The sequence below is a fragment of the Staurois parvus genome, unplaced genomic scaffold, assembly GCF_062004578.1.
Source record: "Staurois parvus isolate SC_StPar_1 unplaced genomic scaffold, SC_StPar_1.0 ptg000818l, whole genome shotgun sequence".
NCBI classification, from domain to species: domain Eukaryota; kingdom Metazoa; phylum Chordata; class Amphibia; order Anura; family Ranidae; genus Staurois; species Staurois parvus.
In genome coordinates this window covers 7168918-7192256 of record NW_028318614.1, presented here as the reverse complement: position 1 = coordinate 7192256, position 23339 = coordinate 7168918, and the positions used below count along the sequence as shown (strand labels likewise).

At 44.0% G+C, this 23339-nt stretch overlaps 1 protein-coding gene across 1 annotated transcript in view; it reads right to left on the bottom strand.

The window, feature by feature from the left end:
• The window catches only part of VWCE (von Willebrand factor C and EGF domains), a 132039-nt gene that overhangs the window by 70071 nt on the left and 38629 nt on the right, over positions 1-23339 (bottom strand). The window contains exons 5-14 of the mRNA XM_089654996.1: positions 19776-19895; positions 15401-15556; positions 13323-13448; positions 13118-13234; positions 12306-12428; positions 11992-12120; positions 10574-10693; positions 9383-9804; positions 7804-7894; positions 7641-7723 (exon numbers count right to left, since the gene is read on the bottom strand). Coding sequence (XP_089511122.1) covers positions 7641-7723; positions 7804-7894; positions 9383-9804; positions 10574-10693; positions 11992-12120; positions 12306-12428; positions 13118-13234; positions 13323-13448; positions 15401-15556; positions 19776-19895 — 1487 coding nt within the window. The remainder of the gene's footprint in view (positions 1-7640; positions 7724-7803; positions 7895-9382; positions 9805-10573; positions 10694-11991; positions 12121-12305; positions 12429-13117; positions 13235-13322; positions 13449-15400; positions 15557-19775; positions 19896-23339) is intronic.

The following is a 23339-nucleotide window of genomic DNA, read 5'->3' as shown; positions in this document are numbered from 1 at the left end:
ACGGGCCTGGCAGCAGCAATGGGAGGCCCATAATCTGCCAGCACCCTATGACAAAATGGAACCCACCAGCAGTGTGAGGAGACCTGAAAGTGGCACATGGCAGAGTGTGGCGATGGAGACAGCAGCAATGGGAGGCCGTACAGGGACCCATGAGACACTCTGGACCTGGCAGCAGCATGAGGAGGCGGTACGGGGGCCCATGGCAGATTACGGGCCTTGCAGCAGCAATGGGAGGCCCGTAATCTGCCAGCACCCTATGACAAAATGGAACCCACCAGCAGTGTGAGGAGACCTGAAAGTGGCACATGGCAGAGTGTGGCGATGGAGACAGCAGCAATGGGAGGCCGTACAGGGACCCATGAGACACTCTGGACCTGGCAGCAGCATGAGGAGTCGGTACGGGGGCCCATGGCAGATTACGGGCCTGGCAGCAGCAATGGGAGGCCCGTAATCTGCCAGCACCCTATGACAAAATGGAACCCACCAGCAGTGTGAGGAGACCTGAAAGTGGCACATGGCAGAGTGTGGCGATGGAGACAGCAGCAATGGGAGGCCGTAGAGGGACCCATGACACACTCTGGACCTGGCAGCAGCATGAGGAGGCGGTACAGGGGCCCATGACAGATTACGGGCCTGGCAGCAGCATGAGGAGTCGGTACGGGGGCCCATGGCAGATTACGGGCCTGGCAGCAGCAATGGGAGGCCATACAGCACCCTATGACAAAATGGAACCCACCAGCAGTGTGAGGAGACCTGAAAGTGGCACATGGCAGAGTGTGGCGATGGAGACAGCAGCAATGGGAGGCCGTACAGGGACCCATGACACACTCTGGACCTGGCAGCAGCAAGAGGAGGCGGTACAGGGGCCCATGGCAGAGTGGCGAAGCGTAAGCAGCTTAAATTGAAGGCCATACAGAGGCCTATGTTAAAAATAATAACATGTTTGGGGCATGATTCATGGCGGATTTAGTCAGTTGTGTCAGGAACTGGTGGTTTGAAATCCAGACTAATCCACGCCTGATTCATTTTCACAAACGTGAGTCTCTCCACACTTTGGGTGGACAGTCGTGTCCTCCGCGGAGTTACAATACCTCCTGCCGCACTAAACACGCGCTCCGATGCCACGCTACTGGCCGGGCATGACAGCCTTTCAAGGGCAAATTCAGCTAGTTGGGGCCAAAGGTCAAGTTTCGTTGCCCAGTAGTCAAGGGGATTGTCTACCTCGGTTGGCAGGGTGCTGTCCAAGTAGGCCCAAGCCTGTTGTTTGAGGTCCTGCTCCAGGTCCCCCTGATGCTGCTGCTGCTGCGGCTGGTTAGTAGTTTCCTCACTGCGCTGGTGAAGAAAGCTACTCATCATCGACTGCAGACTGAGGCAGCCGCTGCTGGTGGAGCTGCCACTGCTCCTACCACCCCACCCCTCCCCTGCTGCCATGGCAGCGGAACGCGAGCGCACAGGGCCCACAGTGTCTGAGGATGGACGTTGGCGCAGAAAGGCAGAGACCAACTGACTACATAGGTGGTTTTTATAGTACTTTATTTTGGCCTCCCTCTCAGCAGGTGTGAAAAAGGCCACCATTTTTGAACGGTAGCGAGGGTCCAACAAGGTGGACAGCCAAAAGTCATCCCTCTGTCTGATGGTTATTATTCGGCTGTCGCTACGCAAGCAACCGAGCATGCTATGGGCCATTTGCCAAGGAATGCGAGGGACTCCCTGCCTCCATCTCCACAGCATACTGCCACGGTGCGTCTGGGTCCTCTGTCTCCTCCTCCTCCTCCTCTACCAGATGCTCCTGCTCCTCCACTCCTGTCCGCTGAGTGGAAAAACCACCCATTTCACTCAATAATTCCTGAGCACCAATGTCCTCCTCTACCTCCTCCTCTTCTTCCTGTCCTGCCCCCACAGGGGTCATGTGGCATTGAGATCTGTGCGCCACGTCTACCGCACCCTGACCAGCCATTCTCAACAGAATTTGTTCCAGGACGTGCAACAGAGGAATGACGTCGTTCATCCCATAGTCCTGCCGACTCACGAATAGCGTGGCCTCCTCAAAGGGCCTGAGCAAGCGGCAGGTGTCACGCATGAGCTGCCAATGGCTGACATCTAAGTTACACAGGGGAGTACCTTTATCCGCTTGTAACATCAGGAAATCGGTGATGGCCTTTCGCTGTTTGTAAAGGCGGTTAAAATATGTAGGGTTGAATTCCACCTTGTTGCAACGTCACAGCATGAGGAGTCGGTACGGGGGCCCATGGCAGATTACGGGCCAGGCAGCAGCAATGGGAGGCCCGTAATCTGCCAGCACCCTATGACAAAATGGAACCCACCAGCAGTGTGAGGAGACCTGAAAGTGGCACATGGCAGAGTGTGGCGATGGAGACAGCAGCAATGGGAGGCCGTACAGGGACCCATGACAGATTACGGGCCTGGCAGCAGCATGAGGAGGCGGTACAGGGGCCCATGACAGATTACGGGCCTGGCAGCAGCAATGGGAGGCCCGTAATCTGCCAGCACCCTATGACAAAATGGAACCCACCAGCAGTGTGAGGAGACCTGAAAGTGGCACATGGCAGAGTGTGGCGATGGAGACAGCAGCAATGGGAGGCCGTACAGGGACCCATGACAGATTACGGGCCTGGCAGCAGCATGAGGAGGCGGTACAGGGGCCCATGACAGATTACGGGTCTGGCAGCAGCAATGGGAGGCCCGTAATCTGCCAGCACCCTATGACAAAATGGAACCCACCAGCAGTGTGAGGAGACCTGAAAGTGGCACATGGCAGAGTGTGGCGATGGAGACAGCAGCAATGGGAGGCCGTACAGGGACCCATGACAGATTACGGGCCTAGCAGCAGCATGAGGAGGCGGTACAGGGGCCCATGACAGATTACGGGCCTGGCAGCAGCAATGGGAGGCCCGTAATCTGCCAGCACCCTATGACAAAATGGAACCCACCAGCAGTGTGAGGAGACCTGAAAGTGGCACATGGCAGAGTGTGGCGATGGAGACAGCAGCAATGGGAGGCCGTACAGGGACCCATGACACACTCTGGACCTGGCAGCAGCATGAGGAGGCGGTACAGGGGCCCATGGCAGATTACGGGCCTGGCAGCAGCAATGGGAGGCCCGTAATCTGCCAGCACCCTATGACAAAATGGAACCCACCAGCAGTGTGAGGAGACCTGAAAGTGGCACATGGCAGAGTGTGGCGATGGAGACAGCAGCAATGGGAGGCCGTACAGGGACCCATGACAGATTACCGGCCTGGCAGCAGCATGAGGAGGCGGTACAGGGGCCCATGACAGATTACGGGCCTGGCAGCAGCAATGGGAGGCCCGTAATCTGCCAGCACCCTATGACAAAATGGAACCCACCAGCAGTGTGAGAAGACCTGAAAGTGGCACATGGCAGAGTGTGGCGATGGAGACATGGGCCCCCTGGCCACGCTTGACTTTCTGGCCACATAGTCGACATACGGCTACGTTTACTTCCTCGGGCGGCGTAACGAAAAATTGCCACACCGCCGAGTAGGAAACTTTGCCCCTGCTACTCCTCACTGGCTGACTGCTACTTCCTCCGTGCACACCGGCACCACTACTGGCCGTGGTGGTAGGCTGCAGTGGAGCTGGTGCTCTACTCCGTGGCCATTTGCCTCCACTGACACTGCTGCGACCCTGCTGCCTCCTGGGCAACCCACCGACTGTTTTGCTCGCTGCCAAGCTGGCACCCTCTTCTCCTGATGATGCGGAAGCAATAGCCTGATGACGACGAGGCTGCCAAGTGCGATCAGCCTCATCATCATCAATTAGGGTCTCCGCCTCACTACTAGCCCCCTCGGCTGCGTGTGGGTCAGGAGACAGACCGGCTACCGAGCCACTCTCCTCGCCAGTACTTCTTCGCCTGGCTGCTGAAGAGGCGGATGTCTCCCCCCGTTCCTGACCGCCCTCTGTTAGCTCTTCCTCACTGTACAGTGGGGCTGAGCCCACAGCATGCGATACTTCGCTTGGTGAGGGAACACCAAAGGACAGGGGCAGGTAGAGGACACGTGATTTCAGTGGGCTTGCTCCCGGGCCATGCACACTAACGGTTGTGTCTGACGTACCCACCGACCGTTGGCTGTAGGTGTCAGAGGTGACCTGGGAAGAGGAAGACGACCGAGCCAACCAATCGATGACGGCAGGGTTGTCGGTGGAGACACGACCGCTGGATGACACCGGGAGCACTGGCCTCTGGCTGCGACTAGTGCTGCCTCGACCCCTTCCTCTGCTGCCACGTCTGCTCGCTCCGGAAACATTGCCTCCTCTGCCACTCCTCTGCGTGTTGTCTGACATACTCTTTAATTCAACGATTCTGTGTCCCTGATTAACGATTCTGTGTCCCTGAGTAACAATTCTGTGTCCCTGAGTAACAATTCTGTGTCCCTGAGTAACGATTCTGTGTCCCTGAGTAACAATTCTGTGTCCCTGAGTAACAATTCAGTGTCCCTGAGTAACAATTCTGTGTCCCTCAGTAACGATTCTGTGTCCCTGAGTAACAATTCTGTGTCCCTGAGTAACAATTCTGTGTCCCTCAGTAACAATTCTGTGTCCCTCAGTAACAATTTTGTGTCCCTCAGTAACAATTCTGTGTCTGTCCCTGAGTAACAATTCTGTGTCCCTCAGTAACAATTCTGTGTCCCTCAGTAACAATTCTGTGTCTGTCCCTGAGTAACAATTCTGTGTCCCTGAGTAACAGTTCTGTGTCCCTGAGTAACAATTCTGTGTCCCTGAGTAACAATTCTGTGTCTGTCCCTGAGTAACAATTCTGTGTCCCTGAGTAACAGTTCTGTGTCCCTGAGTAACAATTCTGTGTCCCTGAGTAACAATTCTGTGTCCCTGAGTAACAATTCTGTGTCCCTCAGTAACGATTCTGTGTCCCTGAGTAACAATTCTGTGTCCCTGAGTAACAATTCTGTGTGCCTGAGTAACAATTCTGTGTCCCTGAGTAACAATTCTTTGTCCCTCAGTAACAATTCTGTGTCCCTCAGTAACAATTCTGTGTCCCTCAGTAACAATTCTGTGTCTGTCCCTGAGTAACAGTTCTGTGTCCCTGAGTAACAATTCTGTGTCCCTGAGTAACAGTTCTGTGTCCCTGAGTAACAATTCTGTGTCCCTGAGTAACAATTCTGTGTCCCTCAGTAACAATTCTGTGTCTGTCCCTGAGTAACAATTCTGTGTCCCTGAGTAACAGTTCTGTGTCCCTGAGTAACAATTCTGTGTCCCTGAGTAACAGTTCTGTGTCCCTGAGTAACAATTCTGTGTCCCTGAGTAACAATTCTGTGTCCCTCAGTAACAATTCTGTGTCCCTCAGTAACAATTCTGTGTCTCTCAGTAACAATTCTGTGTCTGTCCCTGAGTAACAATTCTGTGTCCCTCAGTAACAATTCTGTGTCCCTCAGTAACAATTCTGTGTCCCTCAGTAACAATTCTGTGTCTGTCCCTGAGTAACAATTCTGTGTCCCTGAGTAACAGTTCTGTGTCCCTGAGTAACAATTCTGTGTCCCTGAGTAACAGTTCTGTGTCCCTGAGTAACAATTCTGTGTCCCTGAGTAACAATTCTGTGTCCCTCAGTAACAATTCTGTGTCCCTCAGTAACAATTCTGTGTCTGTCCCTGAGTAACAATTCTGTGTCCCTGAGTAACAGTTCTGTGTCCCTGAGTAACAATTCTGTGTCCCTGAGTAACAGTTCTGTGTCCCTGAGTAACAATTCTGTGTCCCTCAGTAACAATTCTGTGTCCCTCAGTAACAATTCTGTGTCCCTCAGTAACAATTCTGTGCCTGTCCCTGAGTAACAATTCTGTGTCCCTGAGTAACAGTTCTGTGTCCCTGAGTAACAATTCTGTGTCCCTGAGTAACAGTTCTGTGTCCCTGAGTAACAATTCTGTGTCCCTGAGTAACAATTCTGTGTCCCTCAGTAACAATTCTGTGTCCCTCAGTAAAAAATCTGTGTCCGTCCCTGAGTAACAATTCTGTGTCCCTCAGTAACAATTCTGTGTCCCTCAGTAACAATTCTGTGTCCCTCAGTAACAATTCTGTGTCTGTCCCTGAGTAACAATTCTGTGTCCCTGAGTAACAGTTCTGTGTCCCTGAGTAACAATTCTGTGTCCCTGAGTAACAATTCTGTGTCCCTGAGTAACAATTCTGTTTCCCTCAGTAACAATTCTGTGTCCCTCAGTAAGAATTCTGTGTCCCTCAGTAACAATTCTGTGTCCCTCAGTAACAATTCTGTGTCTGTCCCTGAGTAACAATTCTGTGTCCCTCAGTAACAATTCTGTGTCCCTCAGTAACAATTCTGTGTCCCTCAGTAACAATTCTGTGTCTGTCCCTGAGTAACAATTCTGTGTCCCTGAGTAACAATTCTGTGTCCCTGAGTAACAGTTCTGTGTCCCTGAGTAACAATTCTGTGTCCCTGAGTAACAATTCTGTGTCCCTCAGTAACAATTCTGTGTCCCTCAGTAACAATTCTGTGTCCCTCAGTAACAATTCTGTGTCCCTCAGTAACAATTCTGTGTCTGTCCCTGAGTAACAATTCTGTGTCCCTGAGTAACAGTTCTGTGTCCCTGAGTAACAATTCTGTGTCCCTGAGTAACAGTTCTGTTTCCCTGAGTAACAATTCTGTGTCCCTCAGTAACAATTCTGTGTCCCTCAGTAACAATTCTGTGTCCCTCAGTAACAATTCTGTGTCCCTCAGTAACAATTCTGTGTCTGTCCCTGAGTAACAATTCTGTGTCCCTGATTAACAATTCTGTGTCCCTGAGTAACGATTCTGTGTCCCTAAGTAACGATTCTGTGTCCCTAAGTAACGATTCTGTGGCCCTAAAGTCTCTCTTGCCCTAACTCTGTCCCTAATACAGAGAGGTCTGTCTCTCTTGAATGACCGGAGGCTAATGGAGAATTCTAAGATGGCCGCAATTTATAGCTCGACCATTACACAGTGCTGGCTGGCTGGCTGCTGATTGGCTAATGCGATCACATGTCATGAATGAATGCATTATGGGTCAGCGCGCCTTGTCTGCGCGCCTTCCCAGAGATCCCCGCTCCGTCGCCACACATGTCACCGCCATTTTTGGAAAATTTCGATTCGCGCATCCGAAGTCTGCTAATTTTCGGATTCGGCGGATTCGATTTTTCCTAATCTTCGAAACGAATTCCACTTCGCCAAGTTCGATTCGCTCATCTCTAATTCCTATATCCACCTTGCTTTTTGTTTTTTTTCGATCAATCCACTAACTGATCAAAAAAAAAGTCATATTTGGTCACCTTTACCAATATAAAAGGCTTTAGTGTAAATATAGTTTTTGGGGAGAATCTACAGGTCCTCTTTAATCAGAGATGGGAATGCTACGTTATATGAAATCCATAACTATCGTGAATGGCCAATAATCTAAATATATGCTAACAAAAATATATATTCTAGTTAAAAAAAATACAAATAAAGCAAACTATATTAAATTAGGTAAAAGCCTTCTCATATGTATGGCCATCTTTAGTTTTATGACTTACATGCAATGCCAGTAATGTATTTGTACACATATGGGTATTTGTAGAATAATTGCATTAGACCAAATTAAATTACATAAACTGAGTTTAAAATTCATGATTCTTACCAGACAGATACAAACAGTACAATTATCTGGAGTAATTGGGAAGAGCTCTCCATCTGCTCTCAATTTTCCCTCAAACAAGCACCCTGCCAGAAACCAGAAGCAATCAATGTGTGACAGTAGAGGAAAGTTTAAATATTATTTGGGGTTCCTGTGACATACTCACCATCACAAGATGGGCAGCAGCTATCGGGGGATAAGACGGGATGTGAGCAGTCTGGATTACATACCCTTCTGTTGCATGAAACCTTCCCTTCCTAAAAATGTACACAATAAATCTATGTCAAGGTAGCTCTAAGTGAGGTATTACTGTCATTTTTGCTAAATTATTATTATTATACAGTATTTATAAAGCGCCAATAGTTCACTCAGCGCTGTACATTACAAAGGGGGACAGAACATGTGACAGAACAATACCAATACAATGCAAAACATGAGGGGATCGAGGGCCCTGCTCTTTCGAGCTTACAATCTAGGAGGGAGGGGATGGTGGTAAAGGAGGAGATAGCTGTGGGGGATGGAGTGGTAGGAAGAGTGGAGGAGGTCGGCAGGTTAGCAGGGGGTGGGGTAGGCTTCCCTGAAGAGATGGGTTTTCAGGGTGCTCCTAAAGGAGAGGAGAGTAGGTGATAATCTGATGGGTTGGGGCAGGGCGTTCCAGAGGATGGGTGACACCCTGGAGAAGTCCTGGAGGCGGGCATGGGAGGAGGAGACCAGGGAACTCTTGTGAGGAGCAGAGTGTGCGTGTTGGGTGGTACTTGAATATTAGGTCAGTGATGTAGTTCGGGGCAGTATGGTGGACAGCTTTGTACGTCAGTGTTAGGATTTTGAATTTGATCCGTTGCACAATCGGAAGCCAGTGGAGGGATTGGCAGAGGGGGGTGGCGGAAACGGAGCAGTTGGAAAGGTGAATGAGTCTGGCAGCCGTATTCAGTATCGACTGAAGCGGGGATAGCCAGCAGGCCAGTGAGGAGAGAGTTACAGTAGTTGAGTCATGATATGATGAGGGAGTGGATGAGCTGTTTAGTGGTTTCTGGGGTTAGGAACGTGCGTATTTTGGCGATGTTGCGGAGGTGGAGTCTGCACGAGTTTGTTAAAGATTGGACTTGGGGCTGGAAGGATAGGTTGGAGTCCAGAATGACACCAAGTACTCTGGCCTGCGGGGCGGGTTTGATGGTGGCGTTGTTGGATGTGATGGAGAAGTCAATGGGGGGTGGTGTCCGGGCTGGGGGGAAGACAAGAAACTCGGTTTTGGAGAGGTTCAGTTTAAGGAAGTGGAGCGACATCCAGTCTGCTATGTCGCTCAAATAAAACCTATAACTCTTTTTCACTTGGCATAATGTATATATCCACTATGGAATGATTGACAAAGTGGCGTCTGTGTTTCTTTTACCAGATTTCCTCTGGTTACTGGGCAAAAACCTACATACCACACCGCTCCTGTAACAGCTTGTGGGAGACCTAGCCTGGCCTCACCAGAACCCAGAAACTCTATCCAGTCTGCTCTAACTGTTGACCTTTAGTCCAGTTTCTTTAGTCCAGTTTCCCCGGACACAAGCCCATGCCATGTCCAAAAATAATCCCCTATTGGTACAGAATAAACACTAGGCTCCTCAGAGAGGGGTTTGTCTCTACTGATGTATGTTATATGAACAGTCACCCATATAGGTAATGGTGGCACCATAGTTAAAACAGTGTTGCAACAGTTCCTGTAATAAAATTCAGTACTTTTGAACAATGACATTTACCTTGCAAATGCAATCTAAACATCCTGGCTCTGTCCAGGTGCTGCCTGTCAGCCGCAGTTCCCTGTTATGCCAACAAGGCACATGTGTGCCCAAGACAGTAGGTTGTCCAGTGGGAATTATTATGTTCTCTTTCAGAGGCATGTGAGATATTCCTGAAGATTTTTGAGAAAATGAAGAATGACCTGTTTTGAGATGTTGTGGTGGAGGCACTGGATCAAGTTTAGTTGTTGTGGTTGGTTGCGTTGAGGTAGACTTTGTGGTAAACATTTCTTGTGGTAACTTGGTACTAACCAGTTCTGTCTGGGAAGCACCTGTAGTTGGTGTTTCAGTGCTTGTAGCCATTGGTGGTGTTGGCCTGAGTGGCATCCAGTCACTGTGCACTGCCTGTAATAAGCTTGCAGTCTGTGTCTCAATAGGAATCACTGTAAAAGGCATAAAAAAACAAGTAATGTTATTATTCAACTCACCTATGCAAGTCTGGAATAAGGTCCTATCTAGTGTGGTGGGTAATTCCCAGCTTGCTTAATTAAAGCAGACCTTCATTCTCAAATACTCCTTTTCATTATTTTAATCCTCCTCCCTCCTAAACTTAATACATACAACTTTTTTTGGTTTAGTTTTTTTGGTCCTACAGACTGGCCTTCCTCCATGCCTTCATTCTCGCATAGGCAGGAATGAAGTCACTCTACTTCCGCAATCTCCTGGGATATCCACATCAGATATTCCAGAAGGCATCAGAGGCACAAACACAATGCTGGAGAAGGAGGTTCCTGCAGAGTTCCATTGGGGGCCAGCTGCAAGAACCCAGAAGAGACAACCAGCTCCCAATGATGCAGCAGAGGAGGATCATGGTGTGGGACATACAGAACAAGTATGTTTCTTAGGCACAACCTAGCATAAACGGTAAGAGGGAATGGAAAACAATTGAAGCAAGGAGTGAAGTTCCTCTTTAAGCAAAGAAACAAGTTTCTTAATAATTGCAGAAATGTTTGATGGCTGACTGTTTCCTACTTTCCACCTGAAAGGAGAATGATCTCTTCACATTTTATGCCAATGCCCAAATTAAGAAAAAAATGCATGGGAGGGGACTAGCTTATCAAGGGATGAGAACAAATTGATTTTCCATTGATCTCACAGAAAGATCTTCATGTTTGTGGGTACCAGAACTTCAAATGCTTTAAAATGTTTTACCTGAGCATCCACCATTGATTGACTGAAATCCATCAGGGCAGGAGCAGACATATGACCCCAGTGTATTCATGCAGCTGCCAGATAAGCACAGGGTGGTGTTTTCTAGGCACTCATTCATATCTAGAATACAAATAAAAGCACATATGGCACAATTATTGGGGGGTGACAGTCTTTACTGTCCAAGGGTTAAAAACACCTTTGGGCTTGTGTGCATATTTTAGGTTCCTCTGTCAAGTTTTTATTGCTGTCTGTGTCTCTGATGGGGATGTTCATCCTCCATACATGGCTTGGTGACCATTGTCACCAGAAATGAAAGCAAGAGAAAATCTAAAATGTTGAGTTTTCAGGAATAAGGGGAAAATCTTCCAGTGTGTATTTCCCTTATTTGGAGAGACCTCCTGCAACAGAAATTGAAGGAAAACTTCTCCAATGAAAAACAGTGTTAACTATTTCATACTATAATTTGTTTATACTGTATCCAAAAAAAAGTTTTAGCTTCTTAGTTCCTTCATTTAGTAATATTCAAAAAAACATCAATAAAGAGAAGCAAATAAATAAATAATATAGTATATACGGCGAATACTTCCTAGACTGCTGTGACACTTTCCTTGGCATTAGACATAAGAACAACAATACAGTGCACATAGTGTAAAAGATACAACAGTGACCTATAGACAGTCCATCAAAAACAAGGGGGAAATAATCATATGTGTTTGATGCAGTCCTTGGTAAAGCCCGGTGAAAATGTAAGGTCTTTCTCAGAAGAAAGTGGGAACAAATACAGCAAACTACATCACGCCTAGAATGCTGTGAGACGTTTCTTGGTATCAAACAACCAGGTCAACAATACAATGTAAAAGATACCACAGTGACATGTAGACAGACCATCAAAATTAAGTGGGAAATTATTGGATGTGTTGGACCCAACTATTTGAAAGAGTTTAGTGAAGCACAAGGTCTTCGAAGATCATGAATTGCAACAAATACAGCAATAAATACCTAAATCTTAGAATGCTGTGAGACTTTCCTAGGCATCAAATAACCAGGTTATGAATACAGTGTACATAGTGTAAAAGATACCACAGTGGCCTGTGGCAAGTCCAACAAAAGCAAGGGTGAAATGATTAGATGTGATGGACACAGCTCTTTAGAGGAACTTAGTGAAAGTGTAAGGTCTCAGAAGACCTGTTAAAACAAGATACAGCAATAACTACCTAAAGTGCTGTGAGACTTTCCTTGGCATCAAATAATCAGGTCAACAATATAGTGCACAGAAAAAGATACCAAACTGATCTGTGGACAATCCATCTATAACAAGGGAAGAATTTTGTGAAAGCGCTAAGTCTCAAGAGAAGATTGGTTGGAACAAGTAGAGACTAAATACCTTATACAGGTATATTATACAAGTATATACTCACCAACACAAGACATTCTGTCTATGCTAAGAACAAACCCAGCTCGGCACGAACAGAAAAAGCTTCCATAGGTATTGTGGCAAAAGTGCTGGCAAAGATGAGATGACCCTGGCCTTCGGCACTCATTGATATCTGTGCAATAAGCAATGACATTGAACAGTTAAACGTCTAAAACAGTTTTCGTGCTCTGAGTTTAGCCTTGCAGATCTTTTCAAAAGTGAACAAAATACAAACAACGGGAAAGATAATTTATAAAATGATTCAAAACAGAAATCAATTTGGGTAGAGAATACAAACGATTAATAACTGCTGCTTACCTGCACATGTCTGTCCATTGTTCTGTAGGGCGAACCCTGTTCCACACAAACATCTATAGCTGCCATGAATATTCTTACATCTGTGTTGACAAACTGATCGTTGTGTCAAACATTCATCAATATCTGAAGGTTAGAAAACAATGGATAGTAATAATTTTAATATAAGTATATAATTATGCCAGAGAAAAAGGCATATATGAGCTATAAAGCAAAAGTCAGTAGAAATCTAAAATGACTATGCATGAAAGTTTTGGTTCCAGATACACAGTATTTGCGAATTTACAGTGGTTCAATCCAAGTCCCATAACCAAGCTGACGTTAATGTTTGGAACATGTCAGGAAATATCAAAACAAAAATATAATCTAGAGGATTATAATGAGGAGGAACAAAGGGACCAAAAAGACCTTCATAGAACCAGTGTAAAGCACCATAGAAACTTCTAAGAACAAAAGTTGTTCACATGACTCATCCCACCAAGGACTGGAAAAATAAGGGGATTACTCTTTAATTACATATGGTGGGTGGATCCAGGCAAACTATTCTTTTAAGACTCATGACATCCAGGACATCCAGGACAAAAAAGCTCTTCACTGAACAAGTGAATAGCACATTAGAACCTTCTTAGAATCCATTACTCATTCCATTTCCCATTCCATTGTATAATTTAAATTAATGTTAGAACTGTCAGCTTGAGTTTTCTATTAATAATTTCAGATACCTTAAACCCTTGAAAATGAATTAGTGGGGTTTGTATGCCAGCACTCTCAGCATAAACCTCCAAAAACTGCAATATCGTAGAGTTATGACTCACCCAAACAACTGGTCCTATCAGCAGCAAGCTTCAGGCCAGGCCCACAGTCACATACAAAGCCTCCGTCAGTATTCAAACAAGTTCCTTCACAAGTAGAAGTAGCGCATTCATTGATGTCTGGTACAAGGCAGGTATGATAAAAAGGCTGTTCACAAAGATAACATATAACTATAGTCTGATAGTAGAAGCGAGGGTACCAGAATACCTGTGCAGGTGACTCCGTTTGCTGTTTCGGTCATGTGAAAACCAAGAGGACACACGCGGGAGACATGTTCGCAGCCTCCATCATTACAGCTTAACTCACAACCATATTCTCCACAAGGACCAGGAGCTGTAATTATACATTTCGGGGAAAGGACTAATCATTAATAATATCTACAAATGCTTAAAATCCACCTTCTCGTGGTTCTGCTGAATCTGCTATGATATGTTTTGTAGGGTGAGATATTTGTGATTCATTGCTCTTTTTGTAAACTCTTTGTTTTTACACTTAATTTTAAAAATAACCTCTACACCTTAAAAATGAACTTGTAAAAGAGTCCTGCTCTATTCGCCCCACTTTCCAAAAAATTAATCAGTAAAGGACATGTTTAAGCTACTGCAAGTTAAAGGTGTAACTCTAGAGCAGTGGTGGTCAACTTACTCGATTGAGGAAGCCTGAAATGTGGCCCCTGATATCACCTTATGGGCTCCTCTGAGACAGTTGTCACCATAACAGATTTACCCACTGGAAGATTTCCCCTCATCTCCGCTTATTGTTATAAATCACAAATGTTGGATTTCCCATCACATTCTATACTGGGGACAATGATAGTGAATCTCTAGCATGGACATTGACAATTATAAAAACCTGACAAAAGGTTTTACTTTCCTACATTATCCAAAACTAAAAAAAAATTTGACCTACTGTACATGCACTTAAAAAAAATACAAACACTGGTCATTTTCACAAATATATTAATGGAGAAGTAGGGCCAAAGCTATTTTGTCCCTACTTCTCTTATAAATCACAAGAGTGCACTTCTTTCTGCACTCCTGTGACCTGTTTTCAGCCAACAGCAGACTAAACTCCACTGTCACTAAGCCGGTCCAGGCTCTGGAGAGATCCCGACTTTAAAGTCAGGATCCACCCAGTTGCCTGAACCAGCAGCTGGCCGAGTATCTCAGCGAGCCGCTGAGAGCCTGAACCAGCCGCACCCATTCCCTTCACATCCTGGTGCTCCAGTGAAAGCTGGAGGGACAGAGCAGAGAGCCGGTGACTGACATCCATCTGCTCATTCAAGACCGAGAACTGAGTGATCAGTGGCTTTTGATTGCTCAGTTCTTGGTCTCAGAGCGGTGCTGCATCCACCTAGGTGAGTATGAATGTTAGTTATTTTAAATCCCCATACTTATCTTCTACAAAATATTTAAAATATTATACAAGTTTCCCCCTTGTAGTTTCTCTTTAACTTCATGCATTTATGGAGTTTTATATTTTAGTCTCCAGAAGCAGGTTAAAAAAGTGAATGGCCTTTATGAATTATTATAAATTGCAGCATGCATGTGTGGGAAAAGCAAAGCCTGGTAGGAAATGTATCAAGAGGCTATGAGACATATGGTGGGTGACTTACAAATATCTTGCTAGAGGAGAGGGGTCAGTTAAGAACAGATTTGGAAGGGGTACTGTAGGAGGGTCTCTGGTCCTAAAAAGAATACCTTTAATAAAAGAACAGATATCCTTTAAACATTTTTCAAATCAAATCCAAACCCATATAGTTTCTAAGATCACTGAGTTGGACACGGAACATGTTAAAGTCTTGAGAGTACTGCTTTGACAGAACATGGGAAAATAAGTGTTCCTTCTGCTCTCTGCTGCTCACTTTTTGGCTGGATTTAGGCTTTAAAGTACATGTAAAAGTCCTTTTTAGTTTTGAATAGGAGAAGGTTAGACCCTCTGCTATGTTTTGAACACTGGGAAGATTCACCCCTATATATTTGTATTGATGACCACTGTAACCGAGACAGAAAGTGAAGAGAAATTTCCGCAGCAGGACATAGACAGCAATGAATAACTTGATGAGGCTTAATCATTCCCCACCCTTCTCTACACTAAAAAAAGAAATACAAAGTTTTGGACATACCCTTTAATGTGGAGGAAGCACATAATTTAATGACAAACTAAGTGTTATTAAACTGAAAACTGAACCAACACACCTACTGTATATGCCATAGGACTTCAGAAAATTCAAAATGATTTTATATTTGTTTGGAATACATCTTTGGAAAAAGTTTGTAACTTACCAGCAATGGTATTCGGGTGCTTTGTAGGTAGACATGTACGTCCATTGGCTGAGATCTGATACCCATAATAACACATGCATCTGTAACTTCCAATGTTGTTCTTACATTGCTGATGACAAGGGTTTAGTCCCTGAGACCGGGAACATTCATCAATATCTGGCAAAAAGATAAAACAGCACTCCAAAGTTATTCTTAACCCCTTTATGACAGCAATATGCATATATGCGGTAGAAGGGCCTTAATGCCCAGCTGCCTCATATAGGTTTTGCTCTGTTAATCTTAGGAAAGCTCCATCTGCACCCCAGAGCATTGGCTGGCTAGGAAGGGGGGGTGACAAGTCTGTAAGACCACATGCCCTCAACATGGGGGGAAACCCCCTTGCAGATCACCTTCTCTCTATGTAATGAGGACAAGGGCCTCTTCCCTGCCTGGTGGTTGTGGAGGTCTGAGGGCAGGAAGCCTTTTGGAAGCTGGAAGCCCCATTTAAAAACAAGGGGGCCCCCAGATATCGGTCCTCCCCACCCCACATGTTAGATGGCCCATGTGTTTTTACCTAATTAACATTTAGGCTGCCATTTAAAGAGAACATTTCTCTGTTTCATACTAATGCATTCTCTTATTACTGCAAATATTAGGATTCAAGGATTCAAATATTAGAATTCAGCTTCATATTACTCTTGCCAAAAAATGGAAAGTCTAGTCAACTGTTCCAGCAGCTCTCACATGAAATGAAACAGATCTCTTGTGTATTTAACAAAGTGTCAAGTACACAGCACTATGTTTAGTCAGCCTTTTAAAATGTATGTGGGCATATTAGAAAATCTTGGAAGGTTCCCCAAATATGCGTGTGACCTGTGTTGTTACTCTTCCCTGGTGTTTCCATATGCTCATCCTTTCTCATAATGTACCCATATTCTTTTAAAGCTGAATTCAAGGATGAAATTCCTAAAATGCAGCTGTTTTACCTGCCAAAGGATTTGTTTTGTTGATCATCCAGTTTTCAGAACTACAGAACTGTATGGCAGGGCAGGCAACCTGATTTTTATTTTTTTTTTGGTAACACTAACTAACATTTGGAACAGGGCGTATGGATGGGTGAGTTGCTTTGAATATTAACAATGAATTAAACAGCATTTCTGGTGCTCAGAAGCAGTGCATTTCCACTTTAAGGCCCCTTTCACACTGATGGTCCAATTGGGTCCCCCTGTCAGTTTTTCAGGTGGACCCAATCAGACCATCCATAGCTCTCTATGGAGGGGCAGGAGTCAGCGGTCATGCGTCTGCTGACACCCGCCAAAATCTGATCCGATCCTGTATGCTAAAAACAGACAGATGGGGATCCCTTCCCCATCCATCTGGTGAATGGGATTGAATCGGATGATAGTCAGACGGTCCATTTCCATCCAACCGCCCCATGGAAAACAGAGGGCTGTGTCCTCTCTGCATCAGCGGAGCAGACACAGACCTGTCATCTGATTGCTTAATGGGAATCAAAGGAGAGATCGCCGCTGAGCAAGCGGATCCACTGCTGGGTTCACCCCATCTGAAAGGGGCCTAAGGAATTGGCATTGGGTGGTCACCTTCCTGCCCCCAGCCTGTGATTGGACAGTGAATGAGAAAAAGTGCACCAAAAAGCTTATCTCTCCTTTCTGCTTTTGACATGTTCCTTGTCAGTACATGAACTGGATGGCTGCTTGTGCTGCTTCCCCCCCTCCCAGTGTAAGCTCTGCTATACAGGGGGCTGGTATTGAGCTAAATTCAGGTACTTAAATTGCTTGCATTTAAAAAAATATATTTGATGGTGAATTTATATTTTATTTATTTCAGGTACTTATATAGCGCCATCAATTTACGCAGCACTTTACATATATATATATATATTGTACATTCACATCGGTCCCTAACCCTCAAGAGGCCTACAATCTAAGGTCCCTAATCTACATTCATACATACACATACTAGGGCCAATTTAGACAGGATCCAATTAACCTACCAGCATGTCTTTGTAGTGTGAGAAGGAACTGGAGTACCTGGAAGAAACCCACACAGGCACAGGGAGAACATGCAAACTCCAGGCAGGTGGTGCCGTGGTTGGAATTCAAACCAACAACCTTAGTGCTGCCAGGCGGAAGTGCTAACCATTTAGCCACTCTGCATAAATAAATACAAACCAGTATCAATTTGTCTTTTATATCTGCCTAGAGTTCAGCACTTAGCTTGTCGTAGGCTCAATTCACCAAGGTTTATGAGTCATTTTAGCTGTGTTCTTTATTTTATCTAGGGGTAATTTTCCTATCAAACATTCGGTTCACAGTAAAACATTGTCAGATGTATGAAATCTATATTACTTCTCAGAAATGTTTATTTCATCTGTACTTTTCTCTGTATGTTAGCTCCCCCTCAATTCTCACTGTGATGTGAATCTATTGCGGATCTGATGCGATCCAAAAGGCAAAGATTTGCATGTCATCTGAAAATATATTGTTTTCTATCAAGGCCATTCACATCTATGTGGTGTGAATTTGATCTGGTTTAAAAAGGGTCCTGCACGAATTTGGTGTGGGTGTGGTGCAAATTTTATCTCCAGCTATGCTCAGTCCCTTCAGAAATCGCATTAAATTTGCACCTGTCAAAACACAAATCACACTGTGAAATTGCATCAGTTTGCACTGCATCAGTGTGAACCTAGCCTCGATGCTGGCTTTTCAGACCCCTCATAGATGTTAACATGTGGATAATTTATACATAATTACATTGGTCCAGTTTGGACTGAAGTAACTGTGTATATACCATACCTAGCCAATACTCCTGGAAGCTGGAAATCCCTGACGTACAAATTGCTATTTCAGCGACCTTCACTTGCTTCATGGGACCTGTGCTAAATGGCTGGCCTGCTGCATTCTGAATACAGGAGATCAGCCACTCAGCAAGGGTGCAATTTAGAGAATGCTTTACATTTTTGTAAAGAATACAAAGCATCCTCTGATTAGACAAGGTGGAGAACATGATGTTACTGCCCCAGCTTTCTACCCTGTCCTATCAGAGAATGATTTGCATTCATTCAGAAAATGCAAAACATTCTCTGAATGGTGCAGTGCAGATTAGCCGACCTCCTTTACTCAGAATGCAAAAGCCAGCCGTTTAGTGCGGGACCCAGAAGCAAGTGGAGGTAGTGGTGTGTACATCAGTGATTTCCAGCCTCCAGGGGCATCAGCCAGGTATAGTAAATACATAGTTACATTAGTGCAAGATTGAATTCCTCTTTAAATTGTCACCAGTTTCTAATTGGGATTGAGGCTCGGTTCATACTACTGCAACCTGAAAGTCGCATGACTTACGGTTCGACTTTGCCAGGCAACTTCCTGGCTATTTGCTGGGGACCAGGGGTGGACTGACACCTCATGGGGTCCCCGGGCAATGGGGGATCATGGGGCCCCTGTATCCTTGCCCAAACTCAAAAAAGTCTATGAAAAAGTTACCAGGGGCATCTCATGGGGCCCCCTACTGACCCTGGGCCCTTGGGCAGTGCCAGAGTTTCCAAATGGTCAGTCCGCCCCTGCTGGTGACTTAAGTACGACTTAGGTGCAACTTGATGCATGACTTTCATGGAATGCGACTTTGCCTGGATAATCTTCCTGTAATGTAATCCAAATCACATCAATATAGATAAGGATAACTTCCATTAAAGTCGGATAGCAATCGTCTTGAAGTAGTACAGGAACCTTTTCTAAAGCTGGAGTAACCTCAATAGTGCTAATTAAGACAGCCCTCATTGACTAACATGGAATTTCACACATCATGAGACTTGGGGGTCTCGCAAATCAGACCCCAAGTCGCAGCAGTGCCTAATTGTTCACTTCTATAAAGGGGTCTGTAAAGCAGAAAACAGTAGCACTGAAGTGAGCTAAAATACAGAGAAAAGTACAGATGTCATAAATATTTTCTGAGAAGTAATAAAGATTTCATACCTGTGAAATACGTTGTATGTGAATCAAATGTTTTTATCACTGTCATTATGTTTGTATACATAGTTGCATTGATACAAGCTAGACCAGTATAACTTGGTGTAAAATATCCATATCCTGTATGTGAATTGACTTTTACATGCAAATACAGCAAAGTCTGAAAATATAATAAGAATATTGCATGTTGTAAACAAATGCAATCCCCACAATAACAACTTTGGTCAATTTAAAATATAATTTACAAAATTGAAAAAAAAATTGCAGAAAACACACAGTTGTCAAATTACTATATGCGTTACTACATTACTAGAGGATTGATCTCCATGTGATATCAACTGAATGTTCCATTTTATCACTTTGTCTAAAACAGAGGAAATGCTGGAACAGATGTATAGAATTCATAAACTTACCGTAACAACTTTTTCCATCTTTTCCAAGAAAGTAACCATGGAAACAGGTACACATAGCAATACCATTGATCAGTTTGCAGCCTTGATCACACAGTGCTGATAGACAACTTGGAGAAAACCCTGCAATACATTATATGAAGAGAGTAAAGAGTACCCAAGTTGCTGACACCTTCTCAGAGCTATTTCACACAACATTTTGCAGGCACCCCTGAAGAGAATACACAAACCCTTGGCTCAAGAGCCAGTCTGTATAGTCTATGAACAAAATACAACTATTTAGGGACCAGTGGCATCCATTGGCAACAGAAAGGCTCAATCAGTTAGGTACCAGAAGCAAAATGAAGATAGGTAGCAAAAAAAGTTCGAACCTTAGTGCCCCATTCTAAAAATGATCTACTGTAAAGTCTTGACCCGGATATGTATGAACCCCACTGACCCACAGACCCCTATATGCTGACAACAGCCTATATATGTCTAACATTTAATATTGGCAGTGGTATATACAGGACAACTGGTATTCAATGAATCAGAGAATAGAATAAAGCAAGTAGGAGTCATTTTTTTTAAACATCCCATCATCTTTCCCATTGTATGGTATTTCACTGAACACTAAATTATCATTATATATTATGTACTCATCAAGAGTGATGACTATGCCCACCCTTTCACCCATCTCCTCCATTCATAAAAACAGTACAATAGCTTCTATAAATGAAAATTGACCTATGATTTGGAGCGGGAGAGCCTTTAATTCATCTGCCCTTCCTCCATTCACGGGGTGCTTTTCATTCATTAAAGCTATAGTATGGCTTCTATGAATGGAGTAGGTTGGCAAAAAAGGTGGGCATGGCTGGCACCCTTGATGAGTGCATATGAAAGGTCCTTCAGCTCTATTAACCACTTGCACCATAATTTTCTAGTAGTGGGGGCAAAAAGAAGATTTTAACTAAAACATCAGCCAACAGCACAAGGGACACATTGCTTTGACTTTAAATAATGCCCCTTGTGCTGATTTTTAAATCATTTTTGGTTAAACATAGGCTTTACGGCAACTGATTAATAGTAAGACTGTAGACATTGTACTTGCAGAATATATTACCTACACTCCTAAGAAATAATTTTCAGCAATATCAGAGTAGCCAATACTCCTAAGATTAATTTTATGAAAACATAAGGGTATCCTAGCAAATCAATATGTTCCTTTGGTACTGGCAGCTGGGGTATCTGTTTAGAGTGAAACAGCCAGCAGAACTTTTTTTTAAATGCACCCTACAAAAGAAAAGGTAAAATAGTTACCAGCCCAGTAAGCTGTGGCTTAGAACTATGCTATCTTTCACAGCTACAGTGGCTAAAGATTCCTCAGTATCTGGCATGCTTCAGAGTGTGCAGCAATAGTTGCACCCCCAATATCACTCTGTGGTTCCATCCTCCAGCTGCTACAGAATTACTGCATTTCAGCAGAGGGGTGACATAGCACCCAGGAGGTGGATGTTCTGATGCATCTACAAGACCACAAAACTTTATCTCCAGTGATGTATACAGCTATACGGTTGTCGTGTTTAATCTATCTCTTGCATCGGGTCAGAAAGTGTAACTCAATGAATAAACTCACATGATGAGGAAGTCAGATGAGGAAAACCATTTGAATGTTCCATTTAATGGAGGTTAATCATAGGTAGAAAAACATTAATGTTGTAAGCCTCATGGAAAGATGCATACAGGTAGACAGGATACAGTGGAATGACTAAAGAGAGAGGCAGGGGGGAGAGGTATACACAAGTACGGTGAGAGAAAGAGCTCAGTTTAGACAGGAGGAGACAGCTTACAGACACAGAGCAATAATAAACAAGTGATGGTTACAGAGAAATAATAATAAATCAAATAGTGCAACACAACAGTGGAACTGCAGTGTGTAGCAGGGGACACAAGAACCATGTAAAATGTCAGATACTGAAGATTCTTCAGCTGGTGTAGCCCTGCAAAAGAGCAAAAATCCAGTCATCACCCTCTAGACTGGTAAGTATTATAACGTTTTTTTTGTGGGGTGCCATTTCAAACTTTTTTTTATTGTAACAGAGTTCTGTCAACATTAAATGATTTTAATCCAATTATTAAAGCTGAAGTTTAGGTATGGCAATTTTTACAAAGTTACATTGCACCACCTTGCAACTTCCGGAAGCATGCCTGGAAACAGGGGCGGACTGACAGCTCATGGGGCCACTGGGCAATAGGGGATCATGGGGCCCCTGTGTCCTTGCCCAAACTCAAAAAAGCCTATGAAAAAGCTACCAGGGACATCTCATGGGGCCCCCTACTGACCCCGGGCCCTCGGGCATTGCCCGAGTTTCCAAATGGTCAGTCCGCCCCTGCCTGGAAATCATTTTCTGGAACTCTGCGCAGTATCTTTGTTGCAGCACAATGGATGTCCCAAATGGCATCAAATCTGTGTTCTTTAAGGCATTTTTAAATTTTGGAAACAGCGATAAAGTCATATGATGTAATAATAAAGTGTTGTGCTACTCAATAAAACATCTCAAATACATGCACAAACTGAATATTATTAAAACAATCAAATAATCATTGTGTCCATTAAATAGTTCATATCCATAATGTGTAAGTGATCCAAATAGTTAATCACTTACACATTATGGATATGAACTATTTAATGGACACATTGATTATTTGATTGTTTTAATAATATTCCGTTTATGCATGTATTTGAGATGTTTTATTGAGCAGCACAACACTTTATTATTGCATCATATTCTTGGGGTTGTGCGATCACTTATCAGTGGGTGCATGACTCTGTTAGTTTGATCATAATTTCAGTTTTATTTGGTTTCTTTTCTTTTCTGGTAGCGCACATTGTCATTGTTTTGCATATTTTTTATTTTTAACTATCCCTGAAAAAGTCATATGATAATGAGGGGAATAAGGTGGTTGGTCAAGTTTTGGAACGGATTTCTGGACCAGAACTCATAAACGCTTAGCACATGATGTTCAGACCCCACAGATATCGTGCATACATAGTTACATTGGTCTAAGCTGGACCAATGTAACTACGGTATGTAAAAATTGTCATATCTAAACTTCAGCTTTAATCATTCTAGTTCTACATTTCCGTTACAACTTCAGTCATGTTAGATTGCAGAAAAGTGTATTAACAGGTGCATTTAATTTGTATTAAATTTGTAATAGTAGGCAAATCTAGTTTTTATGTTAATCCAGAAATCTACATTCCAGGAAAATTAAGTTTACGAGTTAAACGATTCCGGTGGTAAATGCCTGGTGGAGCAAGTGTTTTACTGTAGGGTGACCTCATTATGGCATGTAGAGTTGGAAACAACTGGACCATATGTATTTTATTTACTTATAAATTTATACAGTGCCAACAAATTCAACTATGCTTTACAGAGGAACTTAAACCATTTTTATTAGTCACTGTATCAGAGGAGCTTACACTCTAACAGCCATACTACAGTCCTATCGATACACATATACAAAGTCCAATGTGGGTAGAAAGACTTTTAAAGCAGAGTTTTTTGGGGTTTTTTTAAACCGTTA